The sequence below is a fragment of the Sitophilus oryzae genome, unplaced genomic scaffold (genome assembly GCF_002938485.1).
Source record: "Sitophilus oryzae breed Bouriz unplaced genomic scaffold, Soryzae_2.0 scaffold_1576_pilon_pilon, whole genome shotgun sequence".
NCBI classification, from domain to species: Eukaryota; Metazoa; Arthropoda; class Insecta; order Coleoptera; family Curculionidae; genus Sitophilus; species Sitophilus oryzae.
The window spans coordinates 17,419,913-17,440,013 of record NW_022146254.1 but is presented as its reverse complement, the minus strand read 5'-3'; the positions used below and the strand labels follow the sequence as shown (position 1 = coordinate 17,440,013).

The 20,101-nt window shown below is 33.2% G+C and overlaps 1 protein-coding gene across 1 annotated transcript; it reads right to left on the bottom strand.

The window, feature by feature from the left end:
• Positions 1-2,311: 2,311 nt before the first annotated feature.
• LOC115879338 (protein takeout-like) lies at positions 2,312-15,483 on the bottom strand. The gene is made up of 5 exons (XM_030896114.1): positions 15,305-15,483; positions 14,121-14,349; positions 7,777-7,910; positions 5,083-5,232; positions 2,312-2,540 (listed from the first exon to the last, which is right to left on the bottom strand). Exons 1-5 carry the CDS (start codon positions 15,369-15,371, stop codon positions 2,389-2,391), a joined length of 732 nt encoding a protein of 243 aa, XP_030751974.1. The 5' UTR covers positions 15,372-15,483; the 3' UTR covers positions 2,312-2,388.
• Between the last annotated feature and the right edge of the window lie 4,618 nt (positions 15,484-20,101).

Here is a 20,101-nt window from a genome sequence, read left to right as displayed (position 1 = left end):
CCGCAACTGATCGTTCAACCTTGTGGCAAGTGAAAAAATGCGAAAACATCTAGAAATAATAACAAAAAACAGCAAATTGGTAACAAAAAACAGCAAAAAACTTTTCAAATTTCAATCCTTCATATTTTCTCAATGACTCGACCTATTTTCAAAAACGAAGCGGGAAAGTATAGATAATAGAAAGCCCTTTTCACTGCGGTACCACTTGACCCCCTTCCCATTTGAAAAAAATTGGGGATGATATCCCCGCTCAGAGGGTTGAAGATTTTGCAATCATTTTTGGGGCAAAAGTTGTCCCCCTCACAAACAAAATTGACGTGTTTTTGATTTGGTTTGGTTAGAAAAATTACCCTAGCCGTTATGCCTTGCGGAACGTTTTCGATGGGCCACCCTGTATAGCTAAATTATTTGATTTTTTAACTTATTTTTGAATAAAAAAATAAAATTTCCATATATTATTTTAGTATGAAAATTAAAAACCAATTTATTTATATTACTTAAACCATTTTATCTCGATAGTTTGTTTTTTGATTCATCTCAATAACTTTATTTGTTTATTCTTTTTATAATGGTTACTATCAGTGAAAACTCATATTATTATTATTGTATATGTTGGCAGTTACTCTAAAGCCTCATTCAGAATCTCAAAATTTGTGGAAAAATTAACGGTTTCAATTAGAGTAGTAGTAAGTTTGTTCTCCTAATTTCAATGTAAGCTTTCAGAACATAAAAATTAGTGGTAATAATTTCCAATTAGTAGAAAAAGTTACCTATATATATATATATTTAGTTAAGAAAGTTACCTAACCAAAGTTACCTTAATAAATGTTACCAACCCTAACCTAACCTAACGCAAGCTGTAGCTAGGATATTCTATTAATTTTAATTGTATTTTTTTCATTGTGAATCGTAAATTCTTAAGTGTAAAGTAACCCACTAATTTATTCTATTAATTTATTCCAATAAAGTAAACCACTAACTTATCCTCCTAATTTCGTATTAAAAATTAATTCCTGTTAAACATAGACTTAAACAAAAGTAAATTCTTTTATAGGTACTGAATATTTCGTATGACAGAAAAGAAGTCGTTTAGATGGCTTGGAAACGAGCTTGGAAATGACGACTATTGACATTTACCATAATATTTTACATTTGAAATATCAGCAATCTTCATTTCCAAGCCAACTCGGATGCCGTTCTTTGTATAATCATAGAATATTATATGAAATTGATACATATACAGGGTTGTTCACCACATACGACACGGAGTATTGTAGCTAAACGATTAGATTTTTACAAATTGTAAGTTTTGGGGTCGTTGAAGGACTATTAGAGCTACAATTTAAAAATATTTTTACAAGATACAGTGTCCCAAATAAATAAAAAATATTAAAGTTGTATTTTTTTAAATGGAACACTCTGTATATTATTACATTTTTAGTTTCTACGATTAAAATAAAGGTAAATTTAATAAAGGTTTATTACACTTAAACCTTACCGTTTTTGAAATATTTTCAATTTTGTGAAGTTGCAGTCAAAATTTTAAGGCTTCATTTCTCCAAGGGTATCAAAGTTTTTAATACTAAATATTTATTGAAGTTTATTTATTAATCAGTTATTGTGTTGCAATAATAAAAATTATACTACCTTATACAGGGTGTTTCATAAAATATGACCATTGAGTAATCACGATTCTGCTCAAACTGCTCGACGTTTAAAGCTGATTTTAGGCAAACGGATTGACTGTGGGGTGTAGAGGTTCGATAAGGAGGGGTTTCTCGAATCTCAAATTTCAAGAGGGTGAAAACTCCCCTCAAATATTATAATATTTGTTATTTAAAAAACTGTTAGTCTTTCGGGAGAACGCTTGGAAAAGCATAATTTATTTGGTTTTTTTAAATATTTCGAAATTTTTTAAAAAATCATACAGGGTGTTCAAATAAGCTGAATAATTTCTTAACCACGATTCTGCTTAAACTGCTTGACGTAAAAAGCTTATTTTTGGCAAACGGATTTTTCGAAAGTCAAATGCCAACGAGACAAAACTACCCCTCAAATATTACCAAGTTATATAATAATATCGCGATATTGTATTTTTTCATGCTGATATAAATGTGAATTTTATCCAGTTTGTATGTTAATGAAAATTCTTGCTTTGCTTTATCATCACCATTATAAATCATTAATTCGACGCGAACGAAGTCGTGGGTACACGCTAGTACATTTATATTTATTTCAATAATTATTCAGATTCAAAGAACTCTTTAATAAAAGTCAACTGCCTACATTATTTATTTATTGTATTTATATTTAAACATATTTGTACTATTAAATAACACTAAATAAAATATAAAAAATTAAAAAATATAAAAAATAGGTACATGTATATTATACGAGGAACAACTCGTCGTATGGAATGCTGTCAAATATCCCTTGGAAGAATTGTTGACCTATAGCTGAAATGGTACCCTTGACAGCTCCGGATATTTCGTTGATGAACTCTTTATCGTTTTCGTTCAAGAATTCGTTTACATGGTCGCCTAAAACCAAAGAAATATATATTAATATTTTGAATTTCGCACAACCTATACGATGCGATTTTGAGATTAGACCTAACTAATTTAGTTCAAAATGGCCGATTTATTTCAGCTTAAAAATTAAAAAAATATATATACAGGGTGTCAAAAAATATCCCTATATTATTAAAAAATAGTTTTGTTTATTTTAATTTACAAAGTTTGGATGTGGCAGTTTCACATTTCTGAGAGCGACGAACTTGTTTCAATGGCAAACTAAGTGAAATTGTTTAAAAATGATAAGAATTAACTATAACTCTGTAATTTCTTGAAAAAAAAAACATATTATAGCTTATGCCACAGAAAAGTTTAAAAATGGCGCTTTTTATGAAGTCATGACCAACTATGGTTTCCATTTAAAAAAACATAAATTTGTGATATATGTCAAAAATGACAGGCTTTAGAAAAAAAAACGGAGCACACAATCTCATTAAGGATGTGATTATTTACAACTTTTATCTGAAAACTTTTTGTCTAAAATAAATTATAATAGAATTAGAGACAATTTTTAACATTTTCCAAAATTTATTTTGTTTAAAATATCTAGTAAGCCATGAACTTTTTCAAAAATCTAAAAGGCGCATATTTATGACCCTACAAAACTGCAATTCTTTCTCCATTTAACCGATTCTCTATCTACAAGAGTTTGTGAGATACCCAGAGAGCAAATCGTATAAAACTCATCCTGTACAGGATGACCCACTAAGAATAGCTCTCGGCTGTATCTCGGAAAGTATTAGCCGTAGGGCTTACGCAAAAAATATTTATAACTAAAGGGGCTATGAGAAATTGTGGCGCAATTTCTATGGAAAATAAGAAAATAGATTTTTTACATAATTTTGCCTAGATAATGGGTACTATAAATAATAGCTTCGAAGAAGTTTCTGAGGGCTTATGATCAAGAAAAATCACAGATCTTCCTGGGTTTAAGTAAGAACAATCTTCGGATTGTCACGGGGTTTTTAACAGGACACTGTCTCCTCAATGAACACCTCAGTAGATTGAAACTAAGAAGAAACGGCGAATGCAGATTCTGTGGGGAAGATGGGGAAACACCAGTACACCTCATCACTGAGTGCGCCGAGACGACAACCATTCGTGCCATGAATTTTGGTACGACTGATATTGGAGATGGAGAACTACCCTCTATAAAACCGTCCCAGATACTGGCTTTTGTCAAAGCCCTGGGACTGTATGATGAGTTATGACTCAAGAAAGGGGGACACAATGGATCTGTAAGGTCGCAGTGATTAACCCCCCTCCCACTCATTCTAAATTCTAAAAAAAATCTAAAATAATAGCTTCATAATCTTCAGTAAATTTTGGATTTTTTTTTGTTAGAACCATTTTGGATGATCAGAATCCAACAAACGAGGGCTCGTTTAAAAGAGCGTATCTTACTCTATATTATACCATAAAAATAATAATAATAAGGTTTTGAATGTAGACGCTAGGGGGCGCTTTCTTACAATTTAACAAACATAGCCGCGTTTTTCCAAAAAAAAAAAATAAATACGATAGTTATTATTATTAATATATTAATTATTAGATATTTATACATCTGATATTATGATATTCTGGTATATCGTCGATTTTAAAATAAACTAATTAATTCTATCTTATTTTTAGGTTAGAATGGGCATAATCAAGAGGGCTACTGATACCCTGTTGTAAAAATAAGGTAATTAAGCGCTTATTTTTTGGTATTTATTATAATTTTGCTAATATCTTCGGTTTGAAAGAAGATATGAAGATGCGGTTTTCGCTGATTTTTTAAGCTCTTACTACTCTTCACTATCAGCTAAAATTACATATACTATTGCATATAATTTTTTTGAAAAAACGCGCAATATTTGTTAAATTGTAAGACAACGCCCCCTAGCGTCTACGTTCAAAAGCTTATTACTATTGTTTATGTGGTACAATATAGAGTAAGAAACGCTCTTTTAAACGAGCCCCCGCTTGTTGGATTCCGATTATGCAGTCCAGAGTTATTATCATTCAAATAAAAATAGACCTAACCTTCCCCCCCTTACTTTATTTTGATAGATAGGGGAAAATGGCTCTAACAAAAAATATTCAAAATTTTCTGAAGATTATGAAGCTGTTACTTATAGTACATCTTAGCTAGGCAAAATTGTGTAAAAACTCCACTTTCTTATTTTTGTTTCAGTTGCGCCCCCTAGCGGTCGTTCTACAAACTTGAAAATAATTTCCAGCAATTTCACATAGCCTCTTTAGCTATAAATATTTTTTCCGCAGCCGTTACGGCTAATACTTTCCGAGATACAGCCGAGAGCTATTCTTAGTGGGACACCCTGTACATGCCTAGTAAAAATATAAAATATACAGAAAGAACCTGATAACACAAGCCGTCTAGTGCTCTCATGTAAAATCAGTGAAATGGCGCTTATCACGTTTTTACCCTGAACCCTTAATTTGCTATTCTACAATGCTTTCGTTTATTAAAAGGGGAATATGCTATTATGAATAAACTTTAGCTTACCCATTTGTTTATTTCCATTAAATAGATTCTCCAAATTTATATACGTCTTTGGAATATTGAAGTCCAGAGAACTTTCTAAGACTTCAGCATGCTCACCTCCATTTTTCTGTACCAGCTTGTAGTCAAATTGGTATACAAACTCTGGATTCACTGAAAAAATCATGCCGATATTTATAATGAAATATTTTATCTTTTATTTTATTTGTTTTTTTTTAATATACAGGGTGGTCCGAATTGTATTCCGGAAACTTCGGCAGCATATTCTGCAGATAAAAATAACTAAAAAAGTTCGTATAAATGTAGGTCCTAAAATGCTTAATTTCAGAGATACAGGGTGTAGAAGTTTCACGTTTATTTCAATTTTTTGTAAATAATTTCTGAAGTAACGTCAATATTTGGATGAAAATTGGTGTCTGGAAGTTTTTTGACATGAGAAATTTGATTTTGATGTCAATACGACTCCTACTAGTAGAGGGCGCCACCTACAGGTGTTTTAACTATTTTGAATCGTAATAACTTTTTGTCCGTACCTGTATAAAACTACCGAGTGAAAAAATATACATCTCTGTGACTTTTTACGTAAAAAATATCTCGTAAAAATCGCTACGAGCAACCGTTCTTAAGATATTTAGAATGGAAATAGTCAATACATGTCATTATTGACGAAAAATAAACACGTTGAGTAGATAGTTATTTCACTGAAATAATAAATTTAGGAAATTTTTATTTTTTTTTAAATCAATCATAAATTTTTCTTAAAAAAAATGATGATAAAACAGTTTCTGTTGAACTTTTGGCACAAAAGTATTTTAAATTTATAATTTCAGTCTAATAACTATTTAGTCAATATGTTTAATTAATGTCAATGATGACAGGTATTGACAATTTCGATTCCAAATATCTCGAAAACCATTACTCGTAGCGATTTTTACCAAGAGACCCTCTTTATGTAAAAAACATCGCAAATGTATATTTTTTTACTCAGTAGTTATATACAGGTACGGACAAAAAGTTGTTACTCTTCAAACCGGTTAAAAAATATGTAGGTGGCGCCCTCTACTAGTGGGAGCTATATTGACATCAAAATCAAATTTCTCATGTCAAAAAACTCCCAGACACCAATTTTCATTCAAATATTGACTTTACTTCAGAAATTATTTGAAAAAAAATCGAAATAAAAATTAAACTTCTACACCCTGTATCTCCGATACTAAGCATTTTAGGACATACGTTTATACGAACTTTTTTACTTATTTTTATCTGCAGAATATGCTGCCGAAGTTTCCGGAATATAATTCGAGCGAACTTTCGATTAAGTTAAAATTACAATTGATGTAAGAATAATTTATACAGGGTGGCCCGAATTTTATTTGTAAAACTTCAGCAGCATATTCTGCAGATAAAAATAAATAAAAAAAGTTCTTAGAAATGTATGTCCTAAATTGCTTAGTTTAGAAGTGCTACTGGATGTAGAAGTTTCATTTGTATTTCGATTTTTTCAAATAATTTCTAAAGTACCGTCAATATTTGGATGGAAATTGGTATTTAGGAGTTTTTTCATATGAGAAATTTGATTTTAATGTCAATATGACTCCTACTTGTAGAGGGCGCTACCTACGTATTTTTTAACTGGTTTGAATAGTAATAACTAAAACTACTGAGTAAAAAATGTACATTTCCGTTGTTTTTACGTAAAAAAGATATCTTGTTAAAAAATCGCTAAGAGTAATGGTTCTCCAGATATTTGGAATCGAAATAATCAATCCATGTCATCATTCACATAAATTAAAGATGTTTACTACATCGTTATTAGACTGAAATAATAAATTTGAAATGTTTTTAACCAAAGGTTCAATAGGATCTGTTTTATCTTAATTTTCTCGAAAAAAAATTTATGAAAAATTTTAAAAAGCGTAAAGATCTCAAATTTATTATTCCAGTCAAATAACTATCTACTCAACATATCATTAGGTATGTTTAATTTTTGTCAATAATGACATGGTATTGACTAATTCAATTCTAAACATCTTAAGAACGATTGCTCTTGCGTGATTTTTACCAAAAGACTTTTTTTACGTAAAAAATAACGGAAATGAATATTTATTACCCAGTTGATTTATACAGGTATGATCGAAAAGTTATTATTCGTTAAAATAGTTAAAAACATGCAGGTGGCGCCCCCTGCAAGTACCAGTCATATTGACATCGAAATCAAATTTCTCATGTCAAAATCATCAGAACCAATTTTTATTCAAATATCGAATATAGTATGAAACTTCTGCACCCTGTGTCTCCGAAACGGAGCATTTTAGGACATATATTTATAATAACTTTTTTTACTTATTGCAGAATATGCTGCCAAAGTTTCCGGAATGGAAACTTGGACCACCCTGTATAATAAAGCTGTAAGAATATTACATGTTTGATACAATTAAAACCATAAATTTTAAATTTTTCTGTCACATTTCCGGATAGAACAAAAATGCGGTTAATTACTAAATAAATTATCATTGAACTCATGAACAGTCATTTTCGTGACAAACATAGCCCCAATTTGAGAAACCCGGTACCACATTTTTTTTTTAATTTGAAACACCAGTGTAGAGTACAGTATCGTGTAAACTTCTAATGTAATTCTCAGTCAGGCATATGTTGTATAAAAGGCCAATAGTGGCCCAATATATTTTTACTTACCAATTGTCAAATTACATGGTCCCTTTCCTTGAATGGGTAGTACCATAATTTGTCCATCAATATCATATGTACCTATTAAAGATACCTGTTTAGCATGCATGGCAAGCATTACATGAAGCTTGTCAAAATCGATCCTACAATATAAAAATAACATTGACTATAGGTATTCAATTACTTTTTATTTTAAGAATATGATTCAGTATAGATTTTAGAAAACATTCTAATCAAAGATTCAAAAATTTAATGAAAAACCTCAATATATGTAGAATGTGGAATGTTTAGGAGAGGAGTTAATCACTGCGACCTTATAGATCTATTGTGTGTTCCCCTTTCTTGAGTAATAACGAGTTATAATCATACAGTCTCAGGGCTTTAACAAAAGCCAGTATCCGAGACGGCTCCACAGAGGCCAATTCTCCATCCTCGACATCAGACGTACCAAGGTTCATGGATAGCCACCAGGGAAGATTTTATTTGGGATATCCCATGCATCAGGTTTCTGGGATATGTAAGGGTTCCCCTGTTGTAGGGAGGACAGGGTATTTCCCATCCCCCCCTGACAACAGATGTTCCTCCTTCGAGTCATCAACCTCCTCTGAGGATATATACCCTCTCACGGTTGGAGTTTCGCCATCCGTGTCCTTCATAGTCGAGGAGCTTGTCGCCGGCTGAGGTTCCTGTGAGGTGGAGGCTAGAGTATTTGTCTCCATTTTCTCCCCCTCTTTAGCTTGTTTGTTTCTTGGACCTGATACCGGTACCGTCCCGAATCTATAATAGAGGTTATATCCCTCTTTCTCTATTGCCTCCTTGGATTTGAGGTCAATTCCTATTGTGAGGACCTGACCATGGCCCTCCTCCTTCGAGTTGAGGACTCGCCAGCTCGATGTACTCACATTCTCGTTCTGAGCCTGGATAAGGTCTAGCAGGTAGGTGGTGTCTTTTCCCTTGCTTCTTGGCAGAAAGACCGTGATGGTTGTCCCTTTAGGGATGTTTTCTCCCTCATTGCAACCAGTCCCGGCCCCTGCCAATTTTTAAGCTTGGAACCAATCCGCCGATTTTTCAGATGCACACTATATGAGGATCATGCCCACCCTAAAATGTATCCCCGCAAAGCGCAGCTGACCCACACTTTGTGGATCGTTGCGTCGCAATCCGCTCGCTACTACTTCGTCCAGTATCGCCTCTTCTAGAGCCGTTTGCTGGTCAGTAGTCAGTACAACCTCCGGATATTCCTTTGGCAGCACCGCAATTTTCACTTGTCCAGCAATAGCGGCATAGCTAGTGATACGTCCCTGCTTGCCTCTTGGTGTGGGGGCGGCTTTCCATCCTGGCTTTTTTCTCTCCTTGTAGGAACAAAGGGGAGAGGTTTTCGCTCCCCCTCTTGCCCTTTGGTGGAGATGCGCCAGGTTGTTTCTTGGTTCCTTTTTCAAGGAGAGTTTTGGCTTTTGCTTCCTCGGGAATAAGTCCTTCGTGGAGCAGTCGGAGGTATCTCCGTGCTTGTGCTCCGCTAAGACCTACTCTCAGCGGATCGTCTAACCCGCCTGGTTGACCCAAGCCGGGTAGACGGAACGGTAGCTGGTGTCGCTTGTTAGGTCTAGAGGTGGACTCCCCACTTGTAGAGGCTGACCTCGCGCAAGTCTCCACAAGTGGTACACAAGCTACCACCTCTTCTAGTAAGGGTCGGGAGTCCAACCTCAATATATACACTCACCAGCACGACAACGGGCACATTAAAATTTTGATGTACCTATTTTAAAGTTTAATATATTTTGTTCTACTTAGCCGATTTTGATGATTTTTTAAGCAATTTGTAGCAAAATTGTTTGACTTTTTAGTAACTCTTTCTAAATTAAAAATGAGTTGTCATCTGTCAATGTCAACGAGGCGAAACAAAATCATAACAAAATGTTGATATTTTGGTGAAAGTTGCTTTTGGAAAAACACCCTTTTGAATAACTTTATCATCTAGGTGTATCTTTCCTTAATAGTTTATTTTTTGATTCATCTCAATAGCATTTTTTTTTTGGATATTTGCTTTTGAAGAAGACACTTTTTCGTATTTTTTACAATAAAACACTGCTCTTGCTTTTGGTCCTAGTCAACAGACCTACATAATAGTGTTTATGATTTATGTAACGTCACTGTCTTTGAAAAATAATTTTATATTATTGTCTATTAGGCAGTTAATCTAGCAGATATTGTTTTAAGTCCAATAGTTGATCTCTGCCATGATCAATTAAAGCAGCAATAGCCGATACTTCAAAACTTAAAACCATCTATACTAACGTAAATGTCAACAAACAATAATAATATCATAATAATATGACGTTTCAAGTTTCAATCGCAGTAACATTACAAAAACAAAATAAACACTATTTTATAAGTGTGTTGATGAAGACCCAAAGTCGAGGGGTGAACACTTAGGGGATTTATGGTGTACACATGAGAGGATTTCCAGGGGATGTACCGAGGATGTAGTGGATGTACCGAGGATGTAGTGGATGTACCGAGGATGTACTAGAGGATGTAGGGGATGTACCGAGGATGTAGGGGATGTACCGAGGATGTACTAGAGGATGTAGGGGATGTACCGAGGATTTACCGGGGATGTATTTCAAATTATTTGGGGCGTAATTTGCCGAATGCGATGTTTCAAGTCATCCAAATTTGTGGGTTGTCTTTTGAATACATTTTCCATAAGGTATCCTCTTCGGTATCCTCTTAAAAAGGTTTTTTCTAATATTTTTTTTCACTTTTTAATTTTTAAATGAGAATAACTCCAAAAAGCTTGGATTTGGGTATAGCACTAACATGGAAAATATTCAGAATTTTAAGGGCAATTCAAAAATGCAGAAAAATAATAATTATGTTGCCACGAGGGTTGCCATTAAAAGAAATTGTTTTGGACAAAGCATTTTTGAGACACCCTGTATAATATTCATTTTTGGCATAATCTGCCCCGGAAAAATTAAAATAATTGATGTGGCCGAGCGATTTCCAAAAAATGTGGTTCTCGAGATGTTGATATTTATTCAATATTTTACAACCACCCTGTACGAAATCAAATAAGATCGAATATCGATATTGTGAATATAGATAGATATAGATATTTCCGATATGAAGTATTCATAAAGAGATATAGCGGTATCTGTTATATCGATAGCTATATCGATATTTATGGACCAATATATCGTTACTTGGTTTTCACGTATGTGAATTAGCTTGTGCACATCCGTTTTTCTCAATGAATTTATTAAATAAAGTTTGCACAAGCCGATTTTCACAAGCCGATTTGCACAAATTTCATGGGAGTGAAAATGGACCTTTATTTGATATATCGATAAAAATATCGATACTCAAGGCTTTGTGGCTCACCCCTACTCATAACCTCAAAATATCTCGCAAAATGTATGTATAAGTCAGATATATAGACTTTAATCCATATCTCTGGTATAAGTTTATGCAAAAATGTGTTTGTGTGTGTTCATATCTTATTGCATAGTGCCGTAAGCGTTATGAATTAAAGGGAAGTGTGTGTAAATAATTATTATTGTACCCTCTATACGTCAAAAACGAAGTTCATAAATGCGAATGCCTTTAACGTTGCCTATTTTTAGGTCTGTTAAAGTAGATCCTCGGTAGCTACTAGATCTCATTTTTATTTGGGGTTCAAAACACGAGATTGATAACTTTGCACATAATATAGGGCTTTACGCATGACTTAAGTTATTTTTTCCGCCGACATAAACTGCATAAACCGAGGCATAAACTGCTGTTATCCAGGGTAAGTCTTAAATAAGTGCAAATATTTTCAGGGGTGGTATATTTTGACCCCAGGAACACGTCTATGATGTTTTTTTGCAAATAAAATATGTTGAAAATCGTGCATTTTATTTTAAATTTCCCTGTATATTTTTCGAAAACTTTTTAGAACTGCCTGTTCACCCCTAATTTTCCCACGTTATAAATTCTTAATCTCTGATATTACCATAGTTACAGCTTTACTCTATGGTTCGGCACTAAAAGGGATACAAATACAGAAAAAAATCAGGTGGCTATCAAAATTTAAAAAAATCATTTTTTTTTAAATTTTAAAACTTAAATAACTCTGTTATTTTGGACTTATTTGAAAAATGGTAAAGAAAAAATATGTTTCTTTTATCGAGATCTACCAGCCCTGAAAATATTTGCACCTATTTAAGACTCACCCTGTATAATAAAAGTAACGGCGAATTGTTGTAGGCACAATAGCCGAGATTGTTACAGCTCTGGCAAGATTTGGTATGGGTTGGCGCGCCTTAGTTCGATTCTCGATGACCCCATATAATTTTTTTAAATGGATTTGATTTTTTTTATCCTTTTGAATTCAACAAAAATATTAGGTGTCAACTATATTACTAGCCAATAAATTGTAGAGGTTTGAGAAATTTTGTGTAGTTATACATATAATAAAGCTCGTAATAAAGTGGGAGATCGCTCTAACATAAATAACAATTCCGGTTTCGTCGTAAGTAAAGTAACCTTAATTTTGTTATTTTAAATAAAAAACACCCTGTAAATTTTTATATCCCTCTAGTAAATGTAAGTCGAAATGGTGCTTCATCTTTTTTTATATATTTAATAGTTTCGGAGATAATAGCGTTCAAAATTTTAACTTTCTTTTTACCATTCAAATAAAATTTTAAAAAAATATATACAGTGTGTCCAAGATAAGTATATCTCGAAAAGTATTTTAGATACGTAAAACGGTTCATCACGAAAATTATTCTAAATGTATGGCGTACACATGAGAGGATTTCCTGGGGATATACCGAGGATGTACTAGAGGATGTAGGGGATGTACCGGGGATGTACCGAGGATGTAGTGGATGTACCGAGGATGTAGGGGATGTATTAGGGGATATAGGGGATGTACCGAGGATGTAGGGGATGTACCGAGGATGTACTGGAGGATGTAGGGGATGTACTAAGGATAGAGGATGTAGGTGTACACTTTTTGCCCTATGTGTTTACCCCTCGCCCAAAGTCAATGCTAAAATTTCTGTAAATCGTTATTGTCTTATTCAAAAGCGAATATCTCCAACAAAAATAAAGCTATTGGGATGAATTAAAAACCAAACTATCGAGAAAAGATGCACCTAGATAATAAATTAATATTTAAATTCCTTGCTTTTTTAGCATACCCCACAGGGTGTTTCAAACTTTCACCAAAATATCAACATTTTATTTTCCCTCGTATAATTGACAGGTGGGAACTTTCGTTTTTAAATTAGAAAGAGAAACTAAAAAGTCAAATTGTTAGCTACAAATTGCTTAAAAATTATGAAAATCGGTCCACTAAACGATAGATAGATTGATAATTTTGTAAAGGTTTATACGTATATTGTATTCTAGTGGAACACAATAATATAAAACTTTAAAATACCTCAAAATTTAAATGTGACCGTTTTTCGAGGCGTTGTAGTAACGAAGTTACAAAAATTGTTTGTAACGGAAAAAATTATCTGATTTGTAAGAGAATCTAATTACATTATTATCTTTCAGTACAGCATTATTAGAACTATTCAGAGTTTTTCAAAAAATAAGATAGAGCAATTTAAAAAAAAATCATAAAGTAAATTTTTTTAAAATGTTTGAACTATTCGTATGAGATATTTGTTGTGCAACTTTTACTGGAGATAAGATGTATATCATATATCAGAGACCAGGTAATTGCCAGATGACAAAAACGGCCAAGATTGCCAATAGCGTCAATTTGCAAAACCCGCCTTATCAATTATAAAAAAATGGCCTAATGACATATATATTAATAGTGGATCCTGAAATCCGCATAAACATAATTCCAAACTGCAATAAAAGTCGAAATCTTTTGAAATCCTTACTTAATTTTAAGAAAATAGTATATTTAATAAATCAGGTTAGGATGTAAATACCGCATGATTAAAAAAAAACGGCGTCCAGTTGGCTTGAAAATATCGATCAATGACATTTCCCATATAAATTTACATACCTATAAAACGACAACGTTCTTTTCGTTCGTCGTCATCGCTAATGCCGTATTTTCTTGATCATATTGTACCAAAACCCACAATATGCATCATACTGCAACAAAAGCCGCCTTATACAAATTTGTGTTTTTTTGTTTAAAAATTAAATATTAATTTTTATTTCTAGAAAAACGAGATACAAAACAATGATTCTACTCAATGGATACGTTTTTTCAAATTAACGCTTCAAATATTTGCTAAAACAATTTTTGCTTATTATCTCGAAACAACGTTTATGGGATAATACGGCTTTTGCAACTTGACGCCTCAAATATAAACTACACTGTATATTCTTACTGGAAATCATCTATAATCATCGTATCAAGTCCATAAATGTCCAAGTTGTACAGTGCAATTTTCAAATTTGGTCCCGCATCAATTTGGACTTCGGGAAAATTCATAGGGATCATGTTCGGAATTTTCATTTGCCTTTCGCCTTTTAATAAATGTGGCAATACTTCGTTGGCATCCGCAACAGCGCATTCGCTGAATCCCGGTCCTCTGTGACATACTTTTAAGTACGAAGCTGAAAATAAATGAGTTGCTGAAGCTCTAGACTTTGTGAGTCGACTATATCGGTCTGTATAAGAAGTAAACCTTTCATCTAGATATAAAGATACTAAATAGAAATTTCTTGCCTTAAATTTTTCAATTTTTGAAAACCGAAAAAAGGAAAAGATGAAAAAATTGTTATGTTTGTCGTTCAATTTGCGGTTTCATTTTTTTATTCTATATTTCTACACTCTATACAAAAAATAACACACACACCACCCTTTCACTTATACTTTTCTTCAATAAAAATTTGTTGACGGCATCCATATTCGATATAATAAAAATTAACATTTTATTCTATGTTTAGTTCTATGTTTTTATTCTATGTTAAAAACCGACGTGGAAGAATTCTTAAGCACAAATGTTTGTACAAATTCATCTATGTATCTCCTTTTTAATTTTTTGGCGAATTTCAATTCTTATTAGTTGCATAATAGAGCATTTTATGATATTATTTGGACATAAAATAATTCTTAAAAAATTTTCTGGAATACAGTATCTTAAATTACAGTTTGGGGTTGGAACCTTTGGTGTTACACAGTAAAATAAAACACTAAATCACCACAATACACCAAAACACTTTTACTATTACACTAGACGCGCGTTTCGCTAACCATGTTAGCATAATCAGCAGATGATTAAGACTGAGTGTTGTCTGACGATTAAGACTGTGAAGAGTCTTAATCATCTGCTGATGATGCTAACATGGTTAGTAAAACGCGCGTCCATTGTAAAAGTAAAAGTGTTTTGGTGTATTGTGGTGATTTAGTGTTTTATTTTGATTTTTACACAGTATCTGAAAACAAAACTTTATTTCCAGTGGTGTATTTTTCTCTTTTTATAAGTTAATAAACTTCTATTACAACAATTTTATTTTTGACAATTCCCTAACTTAATATAAAAAAAATCTAGTTAAAATAAACACTTACGAATGGCACCACTAATAAACTGGATATTAAATAAAAACAATCCAATACAGAAAATACTTGGAAACATATCGACTTTTAAATCGTTTGGTTTTGGATAGGATGTTACAACAGAGCACCAACAAATCTGGCAAGATGAAGCAAAATGAAAAATTGATTAAATTGTAAACAAATTTAAATAGTTGCCCCCCTGATCTTCCTCACTATATAATATCAACTTAATTACGGGTTATAATTGTTGTTATTTAGTTCTAATTTATCGGGATGACATGTTAAAGTGCACCTAATTTTTATAAAAAAATACAACGGAAATTTTATAATTGGACTTATTAGTTATTTTTATGAAGTTACGATGTGGTGATTTTGGTGTCAATTAGTACAAGAAGGACGAGGGGTGTCTCACTCGGGTAAAAAATGTACACGTACTGCCAAAATAATCTTTCGCTGTCAAGCGACTGCCAATGACTACGAAGAAGACTGCCTATGACTGCCATGTAATTATTATAGGCGACTGCCATAAGACTGCCAATGACTGCCAGCGACTGCCAAGAAAATGTACATGTAATTCCAATAGTGAGACACCCCTCGAAGAAGGATATAAAACTTCAAAATAATAGGGTAAAATATTTATATTGAAACATAATATATCTACTTAGCAATGTCTTATTTGGGACACCCTGTATAATTTTCATTAAATGAATAGGACTTAAAATTGCCTTTCCAAAAATATAGCACACTTGATATTTTGTTAAGAGTCCCCTTCGAAATACAGAATTTTTAAAAGTTCGCCACTTTTAACTAGTAGGCTTTGGATCCCTTATTGATGATCTGCTCCTAATGGAGCTCAAAAAATATTTTTCCAGCAAGACGAGGCACCGCCTCAGAACGCTGAAGTTGTCAGCAAATTTTTGCAGCCAATTTCGAGAATAATTGAATATATTCAATCAAAGCTATAGCTAACCATGATCCCAACGGCCGTCGAGGCCGCCGGACTTAGCGCCTGGATGGATTATTATCTTAGCGTTCTTTTTTAGGTTCTTATTTTTATATTGCCCGTATAATCTAGACAAGAATTAGAAGTACTTAGCGCGATTATGCGAGGGTATCTTTCACCCCCACTGAGTTAATGAATTCCGCGAGAAATGTTCAAAAACGATCCCGTCTGTCCATAAGAGCAGAGGGCCGACATGTTTTTTTTTCATAACAAGGGGCCGTTCTTTGCCGGAAACACTACGAACTGTGAGGCTTATTGTGTTTGTCCCCTTTCTATATCTGCACCCATTCTCCTAGCCCTGTGCCCTGCACTACCTTATGCAGGTCCTTGATAGGATGGGAGCATAGTTCCTCCGGTTCTATAGCCTAGCCTAGCTTTCCCAAATAAAAGTGTCGCTTGCGATCCAGAGCCTCGCAATGACATATTGTAAGAGCGAGTAAGAAAAATAAAATATTTTTTTTTTGTTTATATAGCATAATATATGAATGGTATTAATATCAATTTAATATTCAAACAACATAAACAAAAGAAGCTAAACTCACCTTAGATGCCGGGACACTTGTGTAATCGAACTAGTGTACTCAAACTCTTGTGTAAACACTCACTCTCTGATCACGCAATTTGCAATCTATAAAAATAAAATTTACTTGAGCATCACTGGAAAATACACATGATCACATCACCATAATCGAGTATATAAAATAGTTAAATATTTTTGTTGTTTCCTAGCTAAGCGACAAGGCGTCTTTCCTACACACAAAGGGATGGCCACAAAGCGACATAGCATAATATTGTTGTTCCGCAGCTAAGCGACAAGGCGTCTTTCATACACACAAAAGCGATGGCCACAAAGCGACATAGCTTAATATTGTTGTTCCGCAGCTAAGCGACAAAGCGTCTTTCCCACGCACAAAAGGGATGGCCACAAAGCGACATAGGATAATATTGTTGTTCCGCAGCTAAGCGACAAAGCGTCTTTCCCACGCACAAAAGGGATGGCCACAAAGCGACATAGCATAATATTGTTGTTCCGCAGCTAAGCGACAAGGCGTCTTTCCCACACACACAAAAGGGATGGCCACAAAGCGACATAGCTTAATATTGTTGTTCCGCAGCTAAGCGACAAGGCGTCTTTCCCACGCACAAAGGGATGGCCACAAAGCGACATAGCATAATATTGTTGTTCCGCAGCTAAGCGACAAGGCGTCTTTCCCACGCACAAAAGGGATGGCCACAAAGCGACATAGCTTAATATTGTTGTTCCGCAGCTAAGCGACAAGGCGTCTTTCCCACGCACAAAAGGGATGGCCACAAAGCGACATAGCTTAATATTGTTGTTAAACAATTTGGGTCATACGTAAAAATATAAAACACTCCAAAATAATAATACTAAATACCATTTGATAATTTGCCAGGTATTACAAATCACACCCAATAAATATTACTAAAATACTCTTTGATAAATAGCTGTCCATTACGTATCTATAATAAATAACACTAAAACACTCTTTGATAAACATCTATCTTTTAACTAAACTATATTAAAATGCCCTTTGATAAACACTTGTCTACTATAAAACACACACACAGAAAAGTAATACTAAAATACCCTTCTCTATCTACTACTAAAGCTCAATAACTGTTAACTGAATAATATTAAACTACTCTCATACAAATCCCAGTAATGCCCGTGAGTGAACAAAATACACTCACCTGTTAATACTTCATTCCTTCTATTCAGTCCCAGAAATATTTTCCACACAATTATAATCTGAATTTAATATTTTTTGATAAATGTCGACGTCAGTCAAAATAATCATCAACAATGCAAACCGCATCGTCTAGGAAACGACAATTTATAATTTCCATTGTAATGCGGCCAAGAAAAGTCAATTAGAGATTCAAATAAAATGTTATTTCTTAAAATAACACAATTTAATATAAACAATTTTTTTAACGGAAGACAAGACTCTTACAATATTATGTACTCCGCTGTTTCAGGATCTTTATCGCAGAGTCTGCAGCAAAGACTTCCTTGATACAGGTTGAGCTTGTTAAGGTAACACTTGACAGCCATGTGTCCTGTCAAGAGACCTGTTGTAATCCGCACTTTATTCCTGCTAAGCATTAGCAGTTCTTTTGCGGTTTTAGAGCTAGGTCCTTGGATAAAAGCCTTGCTGTGCCTATACCCCTGTCTGTTTCTCCAGGGCCGACATGTTGAACACCTGTAGCAAAATCTCATGTCTTGGTTTGCTGTTTATTTTTATTGTTATTGGATATAGTTTAAATGTCTTGATGTTGTTAAATATAGTTTAAATTGTTATAAAATTCTTTATCTCTCATTGCAAATATTATTTTTGTTTTAATTGCTGCTCACAGCTAGAATTTTTTTGCATTACAACCAAAGCCTACTTAATGAAAGTGGGCGAATTTTTAAAGACTCTCTATCTCGAAGAGGAATCGAGCAAAATATCAAGTATGCCATATTTATGGAGAGGTAATTTTAAATTATTTTCAATGAATTAAAAATATACAGGGTATCTCATATCGAAAATCAAATTTTCTGTTGTTAATTCTAAAATTATTTATTTAAAAAAATATATTCTTAAACCATTAAATTCAACGTAAAAAGGTGCTTTGGAAATATTTTCATAAAAATACAAAATTTTCCATACCAAAAAAGTTATAGCGATTTGTTAAAAATGCACATTTTTGAAAAACACCATGTAACTTCGAAATAGTAAAAGATATCGACCTGCGGTTTTCACCGTCATGTTTTTGATAAAAATTGAGCTCCAAACACCGATATTAGTTTTCGTCTGTCTCCTATAGATGAGGATGTGTCCATTTAAAATCGTCCAATTTGGCCCACCCTGTACAGGATATAAAAATAATCACATGTTGATTAAATTTATCAATTTAATCATAATTTGACTCCCTGTCTAACACTTATTTCTATAAATTTAATAACTTTGTGTTTTTTTGTGGTAAACATAGAAATTAATTTTGTTAATGAGCCCAAGGGAACAAATTACTGCTTGTTACTGCTTAGTCATTTAACTATGTATTAGAAAATTAAAACTCTGCAAATTATAGTAAATTGTTTAAAGTTAATTTCATTTTTATACGATGATAATTTTTTGAGAGGAATATGCAGTTGTTGCTTTCCAATATGCATCTGTTCTGTGTTGTCAAGTTGTAACATAAAATATTGTTGATAAATCATGATTGGGATTGTTTCTGTTGGTCTATTTCCCATAGAGTGACGTGTATATAGATTATATATAAATTTGATATGCAGGGCAAGTCTCAAATAAGTGCAAATATTTTAGAGGTGTTAGGGATATTTTGACCTCAGGAACAAACGTCTATGAGTTCTTTTAGCAATAAAGATGTTGAAAATCGTGCATTTTCTTTTAAAATTTACTGTATATTTTAGAAAACTTTCTAGAACTGCCTGTTCACCGCAAATTTTTTCACGGTATAATTTCTTAATCTCTCATATTACCATGGTTTCGGCACTAAAAGGGATGCAAATACAGAGAAAATCCGGTGGCTCTCAATTTTTTTAAATAAATCATTTTCAAACTTGAATAACTCGGTTGTTTTGGACTTATTTGATAAACAGTAAGGAGAAATATGTTACTTTTATCGAGATCTACCGGGATCACATAAAAGAAGAGGTTGCTCTCGAATTGTCTAATGTACAGCTCTTTATCCATAAATAATTGATCTCTTTCTAACAACTATTAAGAAGTTTACTGCTCTCTGATATATAAAATGCAATACCAAAAATGTTCTTTATT